Source organism: Pogona vitticeps, chromosome 1, assembly GCF_051106095.1.
Source record: "Pogona vitticeps strain Pit_001003342236 chromosome 1, PviZW2.1, whole genome shotgun sequence".
Taxonomy (NCBI): domain Eukaryota; kingdom Metazoa; phylum Chordata; class Lepidosauria; order Squamata; family Agamidae; genus Pogona; species Pogona vitticeps.
Window position 1 is genome coordinate 237,097,149 of NC_135783.1, and position 22,256 is coordinate 237,119,404.

The following is a 22,256-nucleotide window of genomic DNA, read 5'->3' on the forward strand; positions in this document are numbered from 1 at the left end:
TTTTGCAGGGAAGCATGTTTTCTGGTTGGAAAGTGACACAGAATACTTTTCCACCAGAGAGTTATTTATTTTAGCACACATGTGGAACCTGATTTATTTTAACTGTTTCTACATATGAAACTAGTCTGTCACTGCAAATTACGCATTTGGATAACCAGTGGAGGTGGTGGGAGAGGTGGTAGCAGTGACAAGAACCATAGTCAATGGAAGGAAGGAGGAAGAGGAACAGGAAACCTAAGAGGAAGGGGAGGACACAGCCAGTCCTGGATCAAAGTTAAAATGGGCCAAGAGAATGCAGGAAAAACCAGCGGGGCTAGTTGGGAAACTGGGCTGCTGACATCATCCCATAAATGCCACTTGTGTGTGTGTGTGTGTGTGTGTGTGTGTGTGTGTGTGTGTGTGTGTGTGCGTGCATGCGCACACACATGCATATGTGAGCCTGTCCAATCTTGAGGGAGGCAAGTGGGAAAGCCTGAAGTCCAGGGTTGGAGGAGCAAAGATCTTCTGGTCCCTAGCAGCTCTATCTCTCTATGCCTCTTTTCCTACATTCTGCTTCTCTCTGCCTTGGAGGGAACAGCAGGAGCATTCTCAAAGGGACAGAAGCAGCCAGGTTTTGTCAATGGACAAGCAGCTTTGCCATCAGACCCTCCTTCTCCCTTACCTCACCACAGCAGCAGAGGTGAGTGGGCAGCAGGAGGGCAGCAACCATCTTCAAAGCCAGTGAACCCCTCTCAACTGAGACATAACACAGCTTTAAAATGAATTTAAAGTTTTTCCAAGAAGTCTCACACACTGACGCAAATGGCAGGTGATTCCCATGTGATTTCCAAATTGATTTTATTTACAGTGGAGCCTATTGCAAAGCAAATGTAAATCCATCATCCATGCACACAAAAGTTTTCCAAAGTAAACTCAGGAGAATAATCCCTTACACATTCCCATTTGAGATGGGGAGACAATAGAGGAAACAGAAGGATTATGGATGAGTAGACACTGGTTGGGGACAGCAGCAGAAGGTGGCATGTTTAAGCCTTTCCTACTCAAAGTTGGGCTTGATCCTACTGACAGTAAAAATGTTGTTGTTTTAAATAAGGTGTCTCTGCGACATGGATTACTTTGTCAGGGAAGTGTGTTTTCTGGTTGGAAAATGATGTAAAATACTGTTTCACTAGAGCAGTGGTGTCGAACTGTGGCCCTCCAGATGTTCTTGGCCTTCAACTCCCAGAAATCCTGGCCAGCAGAGGTGGTGGTGAAGGCTTCTGGGAGTTGAAGTCCAAGAACATCTGGAGGGCCACAGTTCGACACCACTGCACTAGAGGATCATTTATTTTAGCATGGGTATGAAACCCTGATATATTTCAATTGTTTCTGCTTATCTAAACAGATTGCATCTTTGGATAACCCACAGTAGTGATGGGAGAGGCAGCAGCAGCAGCAAGAGCTGCAGGTGGCGATAGGGGAGGAAGGAGGGACGTACAGGCACAAGGACCCTGGGTATAAGGAGAGGACACAGTCAGTGCAATGTTGGGATAGTGAAAAGCTGTCTTCAGGCAACAAATGGATCAGAGGCACAGATCCTCAAGGATCCACATGATTTTTTTATCTAGGATCATCCTCCAGTCTCAGTCATAAGCACCATCTCTGCCCACAGACTATGTAGTGGCTTGTGGCAAAGCTCATGTTAAAATCATGGGGATTCAGGAGGATCCATGCTTGGATCGGTGTTTTTGCACCACTGCAAAGCCAGCCCCCCTTCATTTCTATGATGTATTCTGTGAGCATAAATGGGAACAGCTGGAGTATTCTTTAAAAGATAGGATCAGCCAAGCTTGTTAATGGGACAAGCAGTTTTGCCCTCTCCTTCCCTCATCTCATCCCAGCAGCACGGGCAAGTGGCCAGCATGAAGACAGGGTGGGAGGGTGGACAAAACCTCGAATGCAACAATTTTGTTTGCTTTCCTAAGTTTCCCCAAGTTGGATGTTGTGGGTTTTTGGGGCTCTTTGGACGTGTTCTGAAGGTTGTTCTTCCTGATGTTTCACCAGTCTCTGTGGCCTGCATCTTCAGAGGACTGGAGTCCAATGATCTGTCCATGATCTGAAGATGCTGGCCACAGAGACTGGCAAAACATCAGGAAGAACAACTTTCAGAATATGGCCAAAGAGCCTGAAAAACCCACAACAACCATCAGATCCCGGCCATGAAAGCCTTTGAGAATACATTCCCCAAGTTTTCCCAAGAGAATGAACACGCCGACCAAAATACCATATGACTATGACATGATTCCTATATTGATTCCATTAGGAACGGAGCTTATTGTGAGGGAAATGTAAATATAAACAAACCCTTAGATATTTTAATCTCTCGATCATATTTTGTTGCAGAATTCACATGGAATTACTCTTACAAAATGGGCACTAACAATTCGATATTTCAAAAACACTCTGGTTTATAAATGTCGGATATTGTGCTTCCTTTACCCATGATTCAGAATGTCAGAAAATGGCCTAATGTTGCTTCACAATATTGTGCCCATACTGCCACCAGAAAAAAGGATGCTGAGCTTTAAATAACAAGAGGTAGTCTGAATGTTGACAATACCAGTGGCGGCAGTCAAAATGGTCTACAGCAGTGGTCCCCAACCTTGGGCCTCCAGATGTTCTTGGACTTCAACTCCCAGAAACCCTGGCCAACAGAGGTGGTGGTGAAGGCTTCTAGGATGTTGTAGTCCAAGAACATCTGGAGGCCCAAGGTTGGGGACCACTGGTCTACAGGATACCCTCTTCTGCTCACTACCTTTAACAAAGTAGCAGCAAGCTATGGAAAATCCCAGAAGCCAACTCCTTTTTTCATCAGTTAGCCACTTTTCACTCAAACACCAAGCAATTGGCTCTATTGTGGTTAGGGAGATTATTGAATTTCAAAATGTTTGCTTTCAAAAATACATTCACAAAATTACTTCTGTGCCTAACACCTTCCTTAATACTAATCCCTCAACTAACTCTTTGTGCATTAAAATTCTCAGTGGGTCAGGCAGTACTCCAATATATTTAAAATCCTGTTGAGTGGGGGTTAAAAATACTTGATTACTTGAAAAGTGGGCCTTTTCCCTAGTATTTAGCTATCAGCATAATGAAGTAATAAAAGTCTCTTTAAAATAAAGTGTTTCTTCATCTTTTCTAAAGCACAGAACTCCTCCCTTTCAGTAGCTCTCAGCTCATTTACATCTTTTTTCTACGTTCTATAAATGGTTTTTAAATACTTTCTCAATCCATAATTCGTAACTGAAAATATGCATTTTAATACATTATTTTGGCCACCCAACATGGAAGGGTTTCTCAGCACTGCCCACTTCACTTCTGAAAAATATATTCAGTATTCTACAGTATCAAAAGGAGAGATTTAAAAGGGTCTGTTTGGGGATATGGTGATTTTCCCCCCATATGTGCCTGTGTGCAAACATTGGGCTTCCGGTTTGGTTTTGGATTACTGACTACATGTGGGTTTACTAGTGCACGACTAGAGGCTGTTCAGGAAATGAATGCGTAGTAGGGTTGCAGCTCTTACAGCCGCTTTCTGCCAGAGGGAAAGGAACCGAGAAAAGGAAAACCACCCTTTCTTCTCGCCACAAGATTTCTCTGCATGTGGTTTCCTTTTCACTGATAAATCTTGTGGGACATCTTGGAAGCAACCTCCTCAGATTTCTTGGATATTTCATGGTCATTGGGAAGAAATGTTGCAAGCTGTGTAGGACTGTTACAGTTCCTGCACAGAATGGCCGCTTTCCTACACAGACTTCACTAGAAAAAACATGCTGTACACAGTTTCTTGTGCAGAACAGTGGGTAAAAAAGAACCTGAGAAATCCCACTGACACAGGTAGATGTCTTTGTGGGGAGTCTCCGTGTGTTAGAAGATCACCACTAAAGGGGAGTGTTGTGAGTATTCATCACACCCACAATGCTGAGTGTTTCAGAAGTTCCCAATTAGGTTTCTATCTAATTTGCAGGTTTTTCATAAGTATGAAAGAACATATGTGGAGTTACTTTGTGTAGCAGCACAGTCTCAGGAAGAATTTGTGGCTTTATACTGTAGAGTCTATAACATAGTTTTAACTTTCTGTTCCATCTCTAGAGGAAAATGATATTTCAGTGATAAAACTCTGAACATGATCCTAATATGGGTTACAGAATCCCAGGAGATTTCCCCCCACCATCCACATACTGAGGGTGTTTAAGAGTCTGCTGGTATTTTCTGATTTTGATCTCAATTTCATTAGCAGAAAATGAAAAATGATGAGCTGGACAAGGGAATAAAACGGAACCTGATAGTGAATTAATTAGAAGAGCAGTTGGGTGACTGCCAAAAAGTTGCCATTTGTTTAGGAGTGAAGCCAAGAGAATGGGGCTACAGCTTAAGTGTTTCATTAGCACACCAAGGGTAAAAGCACACCATCTCTTTCATTAGGCACACTCACTCTTGATCGTATCAGCATATATTTGTGTGTACGTGTTCATGGGCGTGTATGGGTGGGTGTAAAACCCAAGGCTTTAAATGTTTAGTTCTTAAGTCAACCATGTTGGTGCTTAATTAGGGTTGCCATCTCTCTCTCTCCCCCCCCCCCCCCGACTACTCAACTTTAGTAGCTATTTGGCAGGCACTTATAGCATAGCCCTCTTCATACTGACCATTGCTGAGCTCCCCGGACTTGGCTGGACAGATAAGTGAGAATTTAGTTCCAGTTCAATTTACCAAAATGGGCAAAAAACAACAACAACAACAACTACAACTCCCATAATCCATGACTATTAACCACTCTATGTAGAACTTCTGGGAGCTGAAGTCCAAACCATCTGTCATGCCAGAAGGTCTGCACCCAGATTTAAATGTAGTTGGCTTTTGAAGAAGAAGGTCAGATTCTTCCACACCTAGGTTTCCATCTGTAACCAGGCAGCTTATAATTACTGTCCACCACATCTACTTATTTGTTATTTAGTATTTTGTTATTTAGTATTCAGACCAGCTATACATTTAATAATCACACTATGCCCCATAGTGTTTAAACTAATCTACCCAGCTGTTCGTTTTGTTTTTACAGGCCCAAGATTCTGTTGGGAGCTTTCCAGTCAGGATCAGTCACTACATTGTTGATGATCCCTCTTTATTATTTAAAATTTTAAATTCCTCCCTTTTATTATTTAAAATGATCTGAAATTGAATTTCCTTGACTCTCTCATTTATTTCCTATTTATTTCAAGGCAGTTAAAAGGACAATTAAAACATCAACACATTTAAACAGACAAGCAGGAAGTCAGCAAAAAACAAAACAGAAACAAGACACACAGAACAGGAACAGTTTTTAGGAAACCACGATAAAAGCCAGAGTATAAAGCAGTGATGTCAGGCATAATTATGAAATCAATATGGAAGGTCAAGTCCTTTCCTGAACAGGAAAATATTAATGCTGTATGCTACGCAGGTCCTCCTTGCACCTGTTTCTGTTCTATAGACAGAGTTGAGAGCCAATTCAAAACCAATCACATCTGTCATTTTTGTTTGAGGTGTGTCGACAGATACAAGCCAAGCAAGAGTCAAGTCATTTTCCTTCCTTCCTTCCTTCCTTCCTTCCTTCCTTCCTTCCTTCCTTCCTTCCTTCCTTCCTTCCTTCCTTCCTTCTTTCCACTGTACACCTAAGGTGACTACATACATAATATTTGCATTGGGCTTCTTCCTCTTCCATGCCCAAACTCATACCTATGTTTGTTAACTGTGTGGAGAGAATAAAACCAACAAAGAATCATGGACTCACAGAATAACTGAGTTGGAAGGGGCTTATAAGGCCATCAAGTCCAACCCCCTGCTCAGTGCAAGAGTACAAATCAAAGCAGATCTGACCAATAGTTGTCCAGTTTTCTCTTGAATGCCTCCAGTTATGCTCACTATCTCCCAAGGTAATTGGTTCCATTGTTGCACTGCTCTAACAGGAATAGAGATGGGATGTTCATATTCACCTCCTGGGGTAGACAAATATGATTATAGCCACCACAGGTGGCCAGGTTGATTAGACTCACCCCCACCCCCACCCCAGAACTGGGTTGTCCACTTACCACTTGTGGTGTTTCCATCATTATTTGTGCTAGACCAGTTGCAGAAGCAGCCAGCCAGGGCTTCCACACCTCCCTGTGCTGCTCAGTAGCTGAGCAGAAAGACTAATAATCCTGCCTCCTTGCTGGATTGGTCAGCAGCGCAGGGAGGCAGGGAACCCCTGGTCAGGCAACTTCCGGAATTGGCATGGCAGGAACAATGAGAACCATGTGTGCTGTGCTGCAAATGGTAAGTGGGCAGCCCAGTTCTGGGGGGAGGGTCCAATCAGCCCATCCATCTGTGGTGGTGATATTTGTATTAATCTCACCTGAGAGACAAATGAAAATATCCTGTCTCTGAATAGGAAATCTTTTTTTTTCCTTTTCTGATATTCAACCAATATCTGGCTTCCTCTCACTTGATCCCATTATTATGTGTCCTGCACTCTGGGATGATTGAGAACATACCATATTTTTCCATGTATAAGACCCCCCCCACGTTTCTAACCCAAAATTAAGAAATCTAAGTGGGGCTTAGCAAATGTAGGGGGAGAGGGATCAAAGTGCTGCAGGATCACTTTGATCCATACTTTCTACCTTTGTTCTAAGCCCCACTGGGCTTAGCAAAAGGAGGGGGAAAGGAATCAAAGCAATCCCGCGCCTACACAATAATTTTAATCCCTTTTCTCCTTATATAGCTATGGGATTGCTTTGATCCTTTCCTCCCTCCTTTTGCTAAGCCCCATGGGATTTAGCAAGCAGAGGGGAAAGCAGTGATCAAAGCGATCCTGCAGCACTTTGATCCCTGCTTTCCTTTTGCTAAGGCTTAGCAAGTGGAGAGGAAAGCAGGGATCAAAGCCCTGCAGGATCACTTTGATCCCTGCTTTCCCCTCCATTTGCTTTTTGTTCTCTCCTCAGCTTACTTCCGTGTATAAGACGACCCTCAATTTTTAGTCTAAAGATTTTAGACAAAAGTATAGTCTTATACATGGAAAAATACGATATCCTTCCCCTCCTCTGTATGACTGTCTTTCAAGTATTTGAAAAGTCCTTTCATATTTCTCCAGTCTTCTTTTTTCAAGATTAAACATGTCCAGTTCTTTCAGGCTTTCCTCATGCAGTCCCCAATCTTTGTTGCTCTCTTCTGAACTTGCTCCACTGTTTTGGCATCCTTCTTAAAGTGTGGTGTCCAGAACTGGACACATACTCTAGATGAAGCCTAACCAGTGCTGAATAGAGGGGAACCAGTACTTGATTTGGAGCTGATACTTCTATTAATACAGCCTAAAATGGAATTTGTTTTACAATGAAAAAATGTAAAAGTTTATGGATTTGTTAGCCTGTCATGATATTTAGTGTCTGCTGCCTGAGGCAGTCACTTCATGCTAACTAATGCACAATGGCTCTATTTGTAGTGGTCCTTCAAAAGTTTGTTTTGGTATTACTTGAAAACCACTTTGAAAGGACTGCTGTTACAAAGGCTTGAAAATAAACAGTGACCCTGGATTATATGTAATCCTTGCTAGTTTGACCATAAAATGATTGGTGATCAAATGACTGGTTATGAATTGAATTTAAAAATACTCAGCAAAAATTCTGAGGCCATAAGTGCTGTATACTTCTGTCCATGGAGCCTAAGACAGCATTTGCCTTTTTTGCAGCCACATTGTACTGTTGGCTCATGTTCAGCTTGTGATCTACAACAATTCCAAGATCCTTCTTGCTCATAGTATTTAGCTAAGTGTCCCCCATCCTGTAACTGTGTGTTTGGGTTTTGCACTTGTTTCTATTAAATTTCATTCTGTTGTTGTCAGCCTTCCCTCCAAGCCTATCAAGATCCGTTGAATATTAGCTATTCCACCCAATTTTGTGTCATCCGTAAATAAGGTGGGCATTCCGACCCCCTTCTCAAAATGTTGAAGAGCAACAGGCCCAGGACTGAGCTTTCTGGTACCCCACTTGTTCCCTTTTCCCAATTTGAGGAAGAGGCACTGATAAGCATTCCCTGAGTGTGAGTCTGTAGCCAACTGTGCATCATGGGATTTGGAGACTATACTTCTGTTACTTTTGCCTTTTTTCCTAGCCACATGACAATTTGTGACCTAATACAATTCCAAGATCCTTCTCATTCATAATATTAGTAAGGCAAGTATCCCCCATCTTTTCACTGTGCATTTGATTTCCCCCTCTCCCTGGTGTAGAATTTTGCACTTATCCTTGTTAAATTTCACTTTACTTGTGCACCCAGTGCACAAGCCTATCAAGATATTTTTGAATGTTGTTCCTGTCTTCCAAGGTTTGAGCTCTTCCACCCAATTTTGTGCCATCTACAAATCTGATTAAACATTTCCTGCCCCCCCCATTTTCTTCCCCTCCTCCACAGAATCACTGAGCATTTTGCCCTTCTGCCTTATAGTGAAAAGAAAAATCCTGATCAGTAATACTGTGTTTAGTACAAATGTCATTTACGACCACATCCCAAGGAGGAATCTGATCGTGTTGACAAGACAAACACCTAGAATTATATTAGAAGACATGTGGAGACAAATAGCAAGTTGATTGTTTGGGATGCCAGGAGTGAAAATGGGTTATCTGTATATTTCAAAATGGTCTTGTTAGCTTATCCCTAGCAAATTCTGCTGACCAGCAAGTAGTAGTTTTTTTTTAAAGGCAAGATTTATGACCACATTTCAGATACTGATTTTATTCTACAAGGAGGTAATGGTCTAAAAGGCATCAGCACAATCTGGCATAAATTCTGCTAACTGGCTATGAAGAAGTACGGAGGGAAGGGGTGGGGAGAGAACATTATAATCCAATGGCTGCAGGAACACACCTTAGCACCCGAGATGAGAAAATCTGATTTCACCTTGTTGGGGAGCGTGGGCTGAACAGCAGAGAATAAAAATTTGATAATGTGCTTTTCAGAGAAAATGATCGTGCAGACCTCCCTTCTGCCAGCCCTTCTTTTCCCTCACTCAGTGTCTTTCATGCCATGAGATAAAATTAATGTTCTGTGGACAAATGCTTATGGACTGAAAGCAGTTTAATTCTTCATAACAGAGTCAACGTACAGGAGAATGAATAAAAGAAACCACCAGGGTCGTCCCGAGTGCAAATAGCAACCAAATGGCTTCTTAGCCTGGCTATACTGCATGATTTGGGATGTCAGGGAGAATCCTACCTCAGCATCCTCTGGTGACATTGCAAGGGTCATTTGTCACTTGTCTTGTGTAGCTGTTTTGCAGAGCTCAGATGTGACTCGTTCCATGGACCTACTTACATTTCCCCCCCCCCCGTAATGAGCAATGTCTCTAATAATTCCAGATTACTTTTCAAGTGTACATAATACACATGAAGTTACTCAAAAGTAAGTCTTACTAAGTTCAATGTATCTTAAGCTAAGTTTGCATCATAAACCTAGAAACACTCCAACCTGGGCAAAATGTGGCCCTCCAGATGTTGCTGAACTGCAAATCCCAACAATCCTCACTATTGGCTGTGTGGGCTAGGATTGATGGGAGTTGCAGTTCAGCAACATCTGGAGGGCCACATTTTGCCCACCCCTGATTGAATGTAAATCCCATTGTTGATTCAACTTATATACCGCACCATAGTGCTGGAACACTCTCCGGGTGGCTTAAAAAGTTATTTATTGGCAGTGACTGGCTGCCAAGTGGGGTTTTTAAATGGATTGTTGCCCCTTACTGCATTGAATGTGTTTTGGCGTTGCTTGTTTTTTTTTTTTTTTAAGTATTGTATTCATTTGATCCTTTTAGTTTTGTATATTCACTGTTGTTAGCTGAAATACTGTATTTTAACAGTTGTAAGCTGCCTTGGGTTCTTTTTTGGAAAAAGGTGAGATTAAAATATTTTAAATATATAAATATGCAAGGAATAATTTGCCCCTCAGCGAGCTGGGTGCACAGTTTACCAACCTCGGAAGGCTAGAAAGCTGAACCTACCTTGAACTCAGTAGGGTTTATCTCTGTGTAGGCATGTATGCCACTGCACTCCAGATTTTGTGAGCAAATGCATGTGCATTTGCTAATGGCATAAACAACCACATTTCAGCTTCTCCTCATAAAAGAAAATGGGTCACCTTCCTGCAGATTTTTAAAAGGAGCTTTTAAACTCTTGAGTTGCTATTCACCTGAGTCTCCTAAATATATACAACCATAGGCTTTTAAATAGCTGCTCATGCTGTCTGATAATCTTTCTGCAGCTCATTTGCCCTCATTTTATGCTTTACCACGCAGGTGGAAAATGCTAAAACCAGGGGAGGTGACTCTGACTGGACACATTCGGAAGGCATGTTAGTTAAGGGCAGGGGCTAAGAGCTAAGAGGAGCAGCTGAAACAGGAACAAGGGCCAGAATCCTATTGGGTGTGGACCACTTAAACCCAAAATCTGAGTAACTGGTTTGTGTGATGGTTCTGGCTAGCTGTCATACACTCCAGCACACCCAACTCACATACTCTGGTGCACAACTAGGCACACTCCAGATGGCCAGAAAACTACAAAAACTGCTTGCACAGTTTTCATTCTCTCCATAGTCTTATGTAATAAAATTTTGGTCAGTATGTAGTCTTAAAACAGTGTGAGAGACCCAAACCATCCTGTTTATGCATTTGATAGCATGAGCAGTAGATGGCAGGACTACAACTAGTGACAAAATTAATCAGCTCCACATTCATTTTCCTTTTCATTTCTATTTTTATTTCATTTCACGTTCTGTCTAACCTAAATATGTCATTGGGGAACTTTGTTTAATTATTCCAAGCTAACTGAAAAAAAATAAATTCAGCCAACTGCACTGGACAAATTCTGCACTTTCAGCATAAAGAGGAGCATATTGTCTAAGAAACAGGTGCTAAACATGAGGCCTCATCAGAAAAAAAAACTTACGCTTCTTCCATTCCAAGGAAGAAGGAATTGTATATTTCAGTCAATTCTTCAAGAATAAATTGGAAACAATGCATTTCGCATCTGCATCTGTAAAACTCAATAAAAATAGCTATTTCACATCAGGACATTATCCATGCTCTGTTTGCCTGCCAGATGTGTATTAAAGATGGGGAACCTCTTGAGAAAAAAAAGAAAAGGAGCAACCCTAATTCAGTCCTGACATGGCCGAGTACATTGAGATTCAAAACCATACCTCTAAGTGTTAGGCAGCCTTAATAGCTGGAGTTATAAATTCTGGTTGCTTCAAATTTTGGGGTCTTTTGATTATTATACTATAAGTATGAAAACAAGCATTATTATTTTTTAAATTTTTTTTTAATGAAATGAAATGCTTCCCCATCTCAAGCTGTGAGCAATAATTAATCTGAAATAAGGGAGTGTGGATTCCTTGTAATGACACACTAAGGAAGTGAAAGGTGTCAGGGTTCCTGCCAAATCAGGGCTACTGAGAACCAGAATGGAAGGGTCAACAGGCTTTAGGGACTCCCAGGGTTTTAAGAAATTTTTTTAAAAACTTCAAAAACTCTAAGGGGCACACCCATAAAAGAAACAACCCAGAAAAATCAGAGGATAGCTACGGAAGACTTATAGCTGGAAGGGGGGGGGGAAACTATTTTATGGGGCAGGTGACATGTCCTACCAGAGTCTGTTAATAGATTGTAGTGTCTTGTAGGAAGGTAAAGCTGGCAGCAAATCAACTGCGGCCAGTAAAATGAGGCCTTCTTTCAGGTAATGTTTGATTTTTTTAAAATACTTATTCTACATGTTTGAAAAGTCCTCCCTTCTTTTAACCCCCTGTCCCTTCATACAGTTCTGACATCTGACCCTTGATGGGTGTTCATGCAGCCTGCAATCAAAGAATTCACCTTTCAGAGTGTTGCTTCCTACTGAGGCCCTTTGAAGTGTGTGATTTTGACATACAAGAACTTGGTATCATGTTTATGCAGCAGACAATGAACTGTTGTCATGCAAACTGCCACAGATGGCTTCTGGATGTCAGCTTGTGAGCTTTGTAGGTGTGCAATGTGTTTGTTTTTATCCAGGACTCTTCATCCTCTACAGATTTCATGTCTTCAGCGAAGCAGAAGGCTGATATATTGTGTCCCTCTCCATCGCATTTTAATGCTGCTGTGTAGATGCTATGCATACAGAAGGACGAGGATGTACAAGATATTTTGCTGCTGAGTAACAATGAACTATTTATGCCCAGCACCCTATTCTAGAATGGAGGTCTCATTTTTCCCCTCAAACAATTTTCACAGAAGCCTGTTCTCTGCCTTGTTATGGGGAAATTATTATGTTTCTATGCGTCATTTACAATTTTCTCACTACCCCTGAGTTTGCCACCCAGTGTGATAGATTGCTGGCACTGACTTTATTTGAATTGAAATCTGTTTACTAAAATCCTTTTGCAGCCTTAAGTGAGATGCCTAAATTGACATGACATCCCCCCTACTATCATCTGTGGGTATGATGCATTTTTCCCATCCAAAAATAAAAAATAAAATAAAAAAAATGCACAAATTATTTTCTGTCTGTATTGGTGAATTACGCTCAACCTGGCTAGACTTCTTCCTTGGCAGTAACTACTTACTAATTAATCATTTTCCTTTTGCTGGTTTGGCAGGATGGGGGAACAAGATTTAAAGGGAAAACTAATGGGGAATATACACCAGAAGACTCAAGACAGTATAATAAGTGCACAGATTGTATCAGCTGCTATCGTAATTGCATCTTTAAAGGAACAAGACAGACTAGGGGGGAAAGATATAAATGAGAGTATTGCTTCAAAGTAGAATGGGTGGAATAATGTTTCTAAGGCAAACACTGGCAATAACAATCCTCCTCATCATGATACAGCCAGGTGAAGCAGTCTGGTTTAGACTTTAGAATGGGGGTAAGCAGAGGTAGGCAGAATCTCTTTGGACTGTACAGCATCATTTTTTGAAGAGAGTGAGTGGCCAGCTCTATTTTCAGGAACAAACTATCTTCAGTGGCAGAGATACACATGCACAGTATTTGTTATGATTAGTGGATCCCCAAAGATGTGAAGTCAAGAAAGGATCCTGTGACACCTTTGAGACTAAAACGTTTTATTTGGGATAAGTTCTTGTGGCATGCAACCCACTTCTTCAAATGCAGGCTGTGGTGAATACCTAGGTCAGAGTATGTGAGTTTTAGGGGTGCCCTGGATCTCTGTTCTTTTTGCTAAAACAGATTAACACAGCTGTCTCCCAAAAAGTTTTTGTGACTGCCCTGTGGCCAAGCAAGATCAAGAAGGATTCTAGGCTATTGAGAGTGCTATGGTGATTGATTATGTTGTTATGTGAAGGTTTTGTGTGACTGAATTCCAAGGTCTAGCATTCTGTTCTAGTAGTAGGTGGAGAAAGCTGTAGCATTCTATTGTTCTACAAAGCACCAGGTTTCAGGGCACTCAAGTTCATTGTTTCACAGATTTAAGGACAGAACCAAAATACACTAGAATGAAAGGTTTACACTTGATATTAGAAAACATACTGTAATTACTTTTAAAAAAAACATTCTGATTTATTCTGTATTTGTGTGTGTGCATGCTTCAACTTGTTCACTTTTCATAAACTGGAAAGACTTAAGAAATATTAGATTTCTTAATAATCAGGCACTCAAAGTTCCACTTCTAACAACATTTTAAAGTAAGTTGAACAGGTACATTTGTAATGGCCGTCAGAATAAATTAGATATTGTACCCCCAAATATTTATGGGTTTGTTTTGTTTTTATGCATACATACACATCTGCAGTGACTCTTCCCCCCCACCACCACCAGCTTTGAAAATTTCATTTTTAGAGCCAGGACAAGGTTTACTTAACTTGCATAGTCGGCCACTCCATGTGAACAACATGATGGGCAACTCGTGTACTACAAAGGTGATGCCTCACCCCAAGATTTTGAGGGGCTGCCCGCTGTAGTCACATGCCTCCTCTGTTTACCCCACACTGACAACTAGCAGAGTAGATTGTTTGAAGCAGTTGGCATAGATGCATGAGTACACTCATCTGTTCAGCAGTGAAATAGTGTCATGTTTTCTCATGCTACTGTTTTGATATTCAGCATGTGAGATACCATCTTATTGAGGGCTACAGAGTAAGTAGGTGACAAGGCAAGATTTTAACTAGACAGGGTATGAATATAAAAATGAATCAGGATATTTGTTAAATATCCCTGATTCATCAGATATTTGTTGTTTCGTATTCTTGGGGTCCAGAGACCCCATCAAATATGAAGCAATGAATATAACCCTTTTATATTTTTCCTTTCATTCCCTATTGGCTTATGCCTCTGTGGATCAGCTGTTCCTTGGGGGCATAGGAAGGCTGAGGGCAACACGGGCTGTCTTAAAAAATGACCCAACAAACAACAAATTGTTTCATTGTTCCTTGGGTTACTGGGGGGGGGGCATTCATGGTTAATAGGTCATCAAGTTTGAAGAACTCCAAACCAGGACGAAGAGCCACTTTGGTGCTTCGTCCCCATCTCTGATTTTAACTTGATGAAGCCTTGATTTACAGTTCGAAAACTTGGAAAGTTACTTAAAGATAACCAGCTCATTATTTATCTTGTTACTCTCCCAAGCAATTCATTCTGACTTGTTCTATTACTGATTTGCTATTCGTTGGTCTGTTTTTTTTTCACTATTTCCTCCTAAGATTAGCAAGGGAATGTAATTACTGTATATTTCAAAAATCCACCAGATATTCCTTTTATTTTATTCTACAAAAAAATGCTCTTGTATTACTCATTGCATTCCCTTGTGATTATTGCATCATTTACTGTAATTTCCATGTGAATGTTTTATGGATGTGAAGACTGTTGATTAAATTCTTTGTCCTCACCAATTAAAATTCTTATCATGACAGTTTTCAGACCCACAAGATTCCTAACCTCAAGTGAGAGAAGGAGCAAACAAGCATTTTGTTTTGCTCAGAATGACTCTGCACAAAAATGTTATTTTTCCCTTTGATAAGCTATGCACACATATACTCAAAGAGCACAGAAGGACTGGCTGACTGACAAACAAATGCACACACACACACACACACACACACACACACACACACACAAATCCATGTAGTGCTTCTCATTTCTGAACATCCATGATCAACAATTGTTGTAATAAATACAAAAACACTAGTTAGGACTGATAGAAAGAAAAAAAAATATTGCACTCTTTCAGGTTTATCATTTCTCATTCTTGTGTGTGAAAGTTTCAAAATCAAATTATTATGTTCCAAGAAAATATAAGTTATCTCTAAAACTTTTTGAAATAAAATATTGCATGTTTAAATACAAGGCACATGACAAGCTTTATCCAAAAGCCTGCATTCCATTCCTAACAGAATCTGGAACGGAGGTGGGCAGCTTGTGGATGGAAACTTCCAGCAGCTCTTGCCAACTTAGTCACTGGTAAAGGATTGCAGGAGTTTTCATCAAACAAGATCCAGACAAGTTGTCCTCCTCTGTTCTAGAGATGCCTAATTGATACTAGTATAGAAAATAGAGTCTGGGATGCATATCCAGGCCAAGAGATCACAGCCAATAACACCAATTCAGTTTTGACCCTTAAAACCCTGAATTATTTGGGTCCCGGTTCCTTGAAAGACCCTCTGATTCCATACAAACCATTCTGTGACTTAAAACCAGACTGTGGAGCTAATGCTGAGGTCTACCAGACCAGAAGTTACTAGAGGCAAGTATTTTCCGGTAGCTGTGCTAAAATTTTGGAGCCTGCTCCCAACTAGATGATTCTCTATTTTTAGAAGACCTGTAAACCGTGTTTGTTTCAAACTGCATTCTATTAAATACGTTGCAAGTTGTGTTTAAACTGTTTCTGAATTGCTCTTGATTTTAGTCTTTGTAATAAGAGTATTCCATTTGTTGTTTAACATTTATTTTCTAGTTTAAATTCTCTTTTATGAGTACCCTTGAGAGATGCTTTGCCTTGAAAATGTGTGCTGTTGCATATATCTGCACTTACCAATATCCTTTGTTCTTATGGCCGCTTTCATTTTCTTTTCCTCCTTGTAGAATCTGATATTGCTGATTTTGATGGGAGGAGCGCCCTCCTCTACAGGTTCAATCAAAAACTGATGAGTACCTTCAAAGATGTTGTTTCCTTGAAGTTCAAGAGCATGCAAGGCGATGGAGTCCTGTTTCATGGAGAAGGGCAGCATGGAGATTACATTACGCTGGAGCTGCAAAACGGGAAGCTTTCTTTGCACATCAACCTGGGTATGTATGTTTATACAGTTTAGTATATCTTGCGTAAAGATAGTAGTTTGGGTTGATGATATCCTTCAGTTTGTTATTCGTAAGGTATATTTGTTAAACAGATTTGGAGGAATCGAACAATGCAATGGGCTGGCTCCATATATTCTGTTTTGTTACTATATATATTTATAGTTTTACTGACTCAAAATGAATACCATTGTATTCCTCATGGTGATCAGAATGCAAACTTTTTTGATATATAAGCAAAGGACACTGTTGATGTGTTACATTTTTTTTAAGTTAGATGGTAAAGCGGGGATTGGGGCTTGTAGCCCATGGGCCTAATATGGCCTGTAAGACCTCCCAAAATGAGCATTTTCTGAAGGGGCATAACAGGAGAAGGGCTCTCCTTCCCATTCTGAACTGTGCAACATCAGCGTGAAAAAAAAAATTTGCCCTTCCCCTGAAGCAAAATAGTAACACTGCTTTAAAAAAATAGTGACATTGCAGAGGGGAAAGGCAATAGATGGGTGTGTATAGGTTGTGGATGGGAATGGATGGAGCCTAACAATCTAAGTCCCGAATCAGTGCCTGGGAGCAGAACTGGGCCAGGTGAGGGTCAAAAAGTTGCAGTTGAATCCAGTGTTCCCTCTAATTTTCCAGAGCACCGGGCAGGGTGCTTCCCCGTGCATGCAGCCGTCTGGCCGTGACCGGAAGCAAATCGGTACCCCTGATGCTGCACTGTGTGGCCGCGTGGCTTAGAGGGAACATTGGATCCTATCAAGATAGGTGTGTGGGAGTGGTTCCAGCTTTGGAATTGGGCTGCTGGTTTGGTCTGGATGGGGTTGCACTTTCGCATCCTGAAGGACCCAGGCTCCATCAGGCAATACTTGAAGCATCTTTGTCTCTGGAGGTCCAGTTCAAATTGATGGGTAAGGCTACTGTTGTGAATCCAGATCTTCCCTGTCCTGTGGTTTTCTGTGGAATGCCATGCCCTTTTCCTTCTGTCCAGGAGCTTCCCAGCCAGAAAATCATCTTCCATGTCTTCCTGTGAAATCCTGTGCATGATTCCATATTTTTCAGGAACTGGTGTCATTCTCTTGAGGAATCCTTATCAGCAACTGGATAAATCTTGCATATTGCTTTGCAAAGAAATAGTTAATGTTCATCATATTCTCTCTGAGCATTAGTCATTGTGGGCCATTACTTGGACCATAAGAACAGAAGAGCAACCAAAGAAGGCTATAGTAACTTATTTTGCAGAGGAAAAACCATCCATGTAATAATCATAGGTATTTGTTGTTATTTTTCACCTTGACTCATCCTGCATTGTGAGATCCATTTATTTATTATGCAATGTTGTTACATTACATCACAAAGCAGTTTGAATTTATGATATTGTTCTGTCTGTCCTACTCTCTGGTCTTCAAAACAGAGTGATATTTGCATTTGTGCTGATTTTCTGTTGAAGATTATATTTGAGAGTGCTGTGCCGTTTCTACCTGAAGTATTGTCCTCTGCAGGATTTTGCTATCTTTCTGTTGCTCCTGCCAATTTCAGGCTGTTACACTGCTCAGTTTTTCCCCCACTCTCTTTCTCTCTCTGTGCGTGCGCGCACACACAACACACACACACACACACACACACACACACACACACACACACACACACACACACACACACACACACACACACACACACACACACACACACACACACACACACACACACACCGGGCATATTTCCCTGCTTCTACTCCAGTAAATCTCCTGATCTCTGACGGGGTCCAGGAGGGATTCCTTGCTGGGAAAACCATCAGCAATTGCCAGCGTTGAGCAAATTGATGGGTACTAGGCATTAGCTAATAGTGCCTTTTGGCAACTTGCCTTCCACTTCCAATGTGGTCATCTGCTTGCAGTGATCCAAAGAATGAGAATCTCAAGACTGGATTAACACAAAGCAGTTTATGTGGGGCTGCCCTTGAGACAGACTTTTCAACTTCATTTCCTTCAGACCTCAGTGGTTAGGTTACTAGATTGCCTAGACTTTTGTGAAATCTTACACCTTTCCCGTAACAAATTCTCTGGCTAAATATATGTTTGTCCTCCAGGTTTGTGGTATTTATTTTTATCATATAAGGCCTTCAGCAACATGGCACCAAGTTTAAGGAGTTAAAATGTGAGCAGACAAGATCCCATGGAAAACTATGAAATCTGCATATTGATTCTACAAATATTATTATTCAAGTCCCACTCTTTTCAGTGTGATTTGCTCCCAGTTATTTGTACACTAGACTGCAGTTTTGGAAACACAGATAATGTTTGTGGATGATTGGAATCTTAGGCCTTGGCTAGACAGCTAAATTGGATTGGACTGGATTAGGCTAGAGTTGTATAACATTACATAGAGGTGCAGTATATTATTAGCCCTACTGCTCTTTAAAGAGAAAGAAAAAAGAAAGGGAAAAATCACTTTCCTTCCCCCACCTATTTCCTCCTCCTTCTAGAAGAATCTCTCTCTCTCTCTCTCTCTCTCTCTCTGTGTGTGTGTGTATTTTTAAAAGGTCTACCACAGCAGTACTGCCTTAACTATGCTTTAAAAACTTTGTTCCCTCTCCTCCTCCATGCAGTTTTTAATTTCCCAATCTCATTAAGTGGCTAAGATGTCTGTTTAAGCCACTTAATGATATTGGAAATTGAAAATGGATGGGAAATTGAAATCAGCAAGCCATCCACCTTGGTTCGATTTCAGAAATTGCACATGCTGGAATCAAAGCAAAATGAGGCGATCCTACTTGCATCTAAAAAAAGTGGACCCTGACAAGGAGCCAAAATAGTGCTAGTAGGAACTGTGTTGGGATGGGCTCATTCGTGCTGGCATTTATATTGTCTGGTCACCAGAAAAAGGCACAAACCATCCCATCCCAAAAGCAGACCAAACTGCTGAACAGATTGCTAATTAGTTGCACTGTTATATCTTCTCCATTCATTTACACATGCAGTATAATCTTAAACATATTTATCTGAAAGTAAGGCTCATGAGATCATGTCATTGAGATTCACTCTCAGATATATTTAACTATAAACCAGATTGTCAACAGTAAATTCCATTTATTGCAGTAGGGTTACACTCCCAAGTAAGTGAGTATAATAGAATTCTACCCTTCAGTGTGAATGACATTGTGATTGTGTTCTTGCTCCGGGGGAGGCGGGTCCCTCTTTTCAGTGGGAAAAATAGACGGAGAAGAAGATAATGGTAAAAACATGGTTTCTTTATTTCTTTTAGCTTCTTGGTTATCAACATAGAAAAGGTCCAAACAATTCAACTCAGGCAGTAACTTGTAACTTTTAACATTTGTCACACTCGAACTCTTTCCAACCTTCATTCCCTCATCATGCCATGCGGACCTCGTTCGGCTTTGCTCCACTCAAGGCTGCACAGATTGTCCCGCAGCAGGGATGTTTCACATAGTTCCCCTCTAGGTATGGCAGGTAGCTGGTGGTACCGATATAGGTCACTTTCTTCCCTATATCCTGTGAGTGTGGCACCGCTGTCATACTTCACTTCATCCCAGTTTAAGCTTTAACTTCTCTTTCTCTATAAGATTTGGGTGATCGGGTAATAAACCTCCCCCACTTCTAAGATTCGGGAATTCATGGACTACAGTAGTTCGATCGGACCATACCTTTGTAATTCTTTCCCTTCTGTCTGAGTACTCTTGTCTTCTCTTTCAGCTCCATGTTCCTCCTCCTCTTTTCCTTCACCCTCGTCTTTTATAGTCTTGTCCCATCTCATCAAATCCAGCTCCTCCCCTTTTCTTGCTTGTCTACTCTCTGCTAGGAATATCTCTACCACCTTATTTCTCCAAGTTTCTCCCTCTTCTATCTTAATCAATTCTCCCCCTGCACGCCGTGTTATTATCTCTTGTCTGCTCTCATCGGAGGATGGCACACCACGCTGCTGTCTTTCACAGACATGTTACGCTAATGTCGTTAACTTGGAAGAGGAGACTGGTAACATCTGCTTCATCTTGGCTGTACTTTCTCCTTACCTGGTGCAGGTTAATTTGCCTAGAAATGTGTGCAATTTTTCATCATCTTAACTGCTTTTTGTGCATGTTCTGCTTTAGTGTTCTTTGATTATTATAAACCAATAAAATAGTTTCTAAGCTTGTCAGCTTATCAAAACTATGCTGATATTATTTAAAGTTAATTTTACTTCTGTTGGAAAATGCAACTTAAACACCTTTCATTATGAAAACAGCAGAAGGACAGTAAATCTTGGTCAAAAAGACAGTGTACTCTGTAGGGAGTTGGGCTTCATGTTTAAATCTGGGGGCTATTAGCTTTTACATAGTGCACAACACTTGAATGAAAGAATGTGCGTTATTATAATATCTATAGAATTACCCAAATATGTGACCTCAGTTCAGAGCACAGACATTAATTAAACTGAATCCATTAATGAATCCAAGATGCATGGAGAGGCATAAATGCAAAGGGGGTCTCAAGATGTGGTTAGGCAGTCTGATGAGGTGACAGAAAAAATAACAAGAAAGAACTGGAAAAGGAAAGACAAAGCCTATTCCAAAGAAGAAATAAAAATAATTTGGGGTTGCTGTGAATATCATGGCAACAGCAGATGTTACTTTATCTGATCCAAGTTATGAATGTGACCCAAATAAATATGCAACTACACAGTGGGAGAAAATGCAACTTGACCTGCTGTGAAGTCAAACTTAGGACATCAGTTCTCCGGAGGTAAATTCACATTAACTGGTCACACAGGTAAAGAGAAGAGAATTGCCAAATAGTATTCACGAAGGCTTTCACGGCTGGGATCTAATGGTTGTTGTGGGTTTTTCAGGCTCTTTGGCCGTGTTCTGAAGGTTGTTCTTCCTGACGTTTCGCCAGTCTCTGTGGCCAGCATCTTCAGAGGACAGAGTGCTGTCCTCTGAAGATGCCAGCCACAGAAACTGGCGAAACCTTAGGAAGAACAACCTTCAGAACACGGCCAAAGAGCCTGAAAAACCCACAACAACCAATTGCCAAATAGCTTTTCTGATTTATGGGAGGCGTGGCTACAGCAACACTACCTCAGCAAGCTGTAAACAAAGACTTGAATGACAGTTTTCTCCTCTCATTCTCTTGTTCTCACGTGTGTGTGTGTGTGTGTGTGTGTGTGTGTGTGTGTGTTTAAAATGTCATTATTTGGGAAGAGCTGCCCTGCCATCACATCAACCATCAGCATCCCTGCACAAAAGTTTTCTACATTGGTTCAGGCATAACACCACGTGAACTGATATGAATGGATCTGCTGTCAAAAACATTTAAAAAATTAAGCCACAATAGCAGAGGGGGAAAAACTGTGGATGGGAGGCATCCAGGTTGATTTGCATTGTTTTTATATCATATGTTCAGCTGGAAAAAATGTGAATAGGACAGCCCAGTCCCATGTAATTTTCTGTGCTATATGCCAACGTAGTCACACTCTGATTAGTTTCTATGGCTGAACTGCTTCTATTGGAACCACCATACTACCCTCAACATATCCAGTCTCAGCCTGTTTTGGAAACTGAACAGGATCAGGCTTGGTTACTTTTGGATGAGAGACTAGCAAGAAATATGAGAGCTGGGACAGAATATTATCTGGAAGCCTGGAGAGATAATTAGAGATTATTACCGTGGCTAGATGGAGCAGTGAAACAAAGAGAACAGGAGCTGAAGTCTTTTGCTTAGTGTAGTAAGTCATGCTAGAATAGACACATTGAATCAGCAGGGATTTGGTGAGTCATCTATTTAAGTTCAGTTGCTTCAGATGGGCCTGCTGTAGCTGCAACTAGCTTCAGCATAGTAAGTCACAACTAGAGCAGGACCATTTGAATCAATGGAACTTCCAGAGGAGTTGACTGGACAGATCCCCACTGGCTCAGTGGGCTTGTTGTAGTGTGACTTTCTATAT

At 41.0% G+C, this 22,256-nt stretch overlaps 1 protein-coding gene across 1 annotated transcript in view; it reads left to right on the top strand.

Moving 5' to 3' along the window:
* CNTNAP5 (contactin associated protein family member 5) overlaps window positions 1-22,256 on the top strand; it is a 491,198-nt gene that overhangs the window by 192,749 nt on the left and 276,193 nt on the right. The window contains exon 5 of the mRNA XM_020805439.3: window positions 16,113-16,316. Coding sequence (XP_020661098.3) covers window positions 16,113-16,316 — 204 coding nt within the window. The remainder of the gene's footprint in view (window positions 1-16,112; window positions 16,317-22,256) is intronic.